The sequence below is a fragment of the Microtus ochrogaster genome, unplaced genomic scaffold, assembly GCF_000317375.1.
Source record: "Microtus ochrogaster isolate Prairie Vole_2 unplaced genomic scaffold, MicOch1.0 UNK101, whole genome shotgun sequence".
Taxonomy (NCBI): Eukaryota; Metazoa; Chordata; class Mammalia; order Rodentia; family Cricetidae; genus Microtus; species Microtus ochrogaster.
In genome coordinates, this window is record NW_004949199.1 from 92,198 (window position 1) to 93,509 (window position 1,312).

General features: G+C 40.8%; 1 gene segment (V, D, J or C); it reads right to left on the minus strand.

Moving 5' to 3' along the window:
* Window positions 1-218: 218 nt before the first annotated feature.
* LOC101991822 lies at window positions 219-734 on the minus strand. The segment is given in 2 exon segments: window positions 219-604; window positions 689-734. Coding segments are annotated over 2 exon segments (432 nt in total).
* Between the last annotated feature and the right edge of the window lie 578 nt (window positions 735-1,312).

Below are 1,312 nucleotides of genomic sequence, written 5' to 3' on the forward strand. Positions count from 1 at the left end.
AAAAAAAAAAAGAAAACATAGAGGGTATGTAGAAAAAAATTGATCTATGATCACATAGAAGGTTGAATATAGTACGAAAAGTGAGAGGGGCCTGAGAATATGATTGGCTGGAAGAGGAAACCATAGGTTCTGATATTAAAACTCAATGTCATGTAGCATATTTCTGATATTCTTAGCCTCTAAAGTAAACCCTTTGTTTCTCAGGAGTCCCTGTTTGTTCATAGTGCCCTCTGCTGGTCCCAGATGTCTCTACAAGGAGGTATTTTTTGTGTAGGCTCAAATTGGAGTTTCCTCACTGTGTCTCTGGCACAGTAATATATGGCTGTGTCTTCAGTGTGCACACTGTTCAGTTTTAAGAAGACTTCACTCTTGGAGGTGTCCCTGCTGATGGTGATTCGAGATTGGAGAGCTGAATTGTACTTTGTGCCTCCATCATGCCATATTACTCCCATCCATTCCAGACCCTTTCCTGGAGGTTGGCGAATCCAGTGCATATGATAGCCAGTTAATGAGAATCCAGAGACAGTGCAGGTGAGAGACAGGGTCTGTGAGGGCTGCACCAGGCCAGGTCCTGTCTCCTTCAGCTGTACCTGGGAAAAGACACCTGGAGACAAACAACATCATGATCAGTCATATATCATATAGATGACATACCTGAGTCCCTCTCCTGAAACCCTGAAACACTTACAACTTGTAAATGTCACCAGACAGAGGAGCAGCACCAGGACAGCCATGATTTGCTGGAAGCTCTAGTAAGAAAAAGATGGGTCCTCTCAGCTAGGCCTGGGCTTTTATAGTGAGTCTGAGGGCTGCTTTGCATTGGCACACACTCCTGAGGGGATAAAAGAAAGCACAGAACTTGATTTCAACTTCCCTCAGGTGAATGAGATTTGTCTTATGTTTCTTAGAGTATTTAAATATGGGAACTCGGGAACATTTTCTTGTTATTGTTTGTATTTCCAAACCGTGACAAATGGGAATTAGTATGAATCACACTGTGAAGACCTGGCAAGCCAAATATAGGAGTGCTTACACTGAGTCCACATTTATACATTGAAGGCAGAACAGTGTACCCTAACTGAAATGCATTTGTATATCTCTGTAAATTGCAGCACTGAATTTACTATGGAATTGGGCCTCTTCCTTATCAGTAACCCTACTTTAAGAAACAACTTAAAATTTATTCACTTGGTGTCAGTGAAATCATTCTTATTCTCATCACATGTCTAGAAGATAACTTGTGAAGAAGTTCACTAACATAATGATTAATGTGATTTCAAGTGTTTATTTGAGAGGATACTCAAGAGAATTA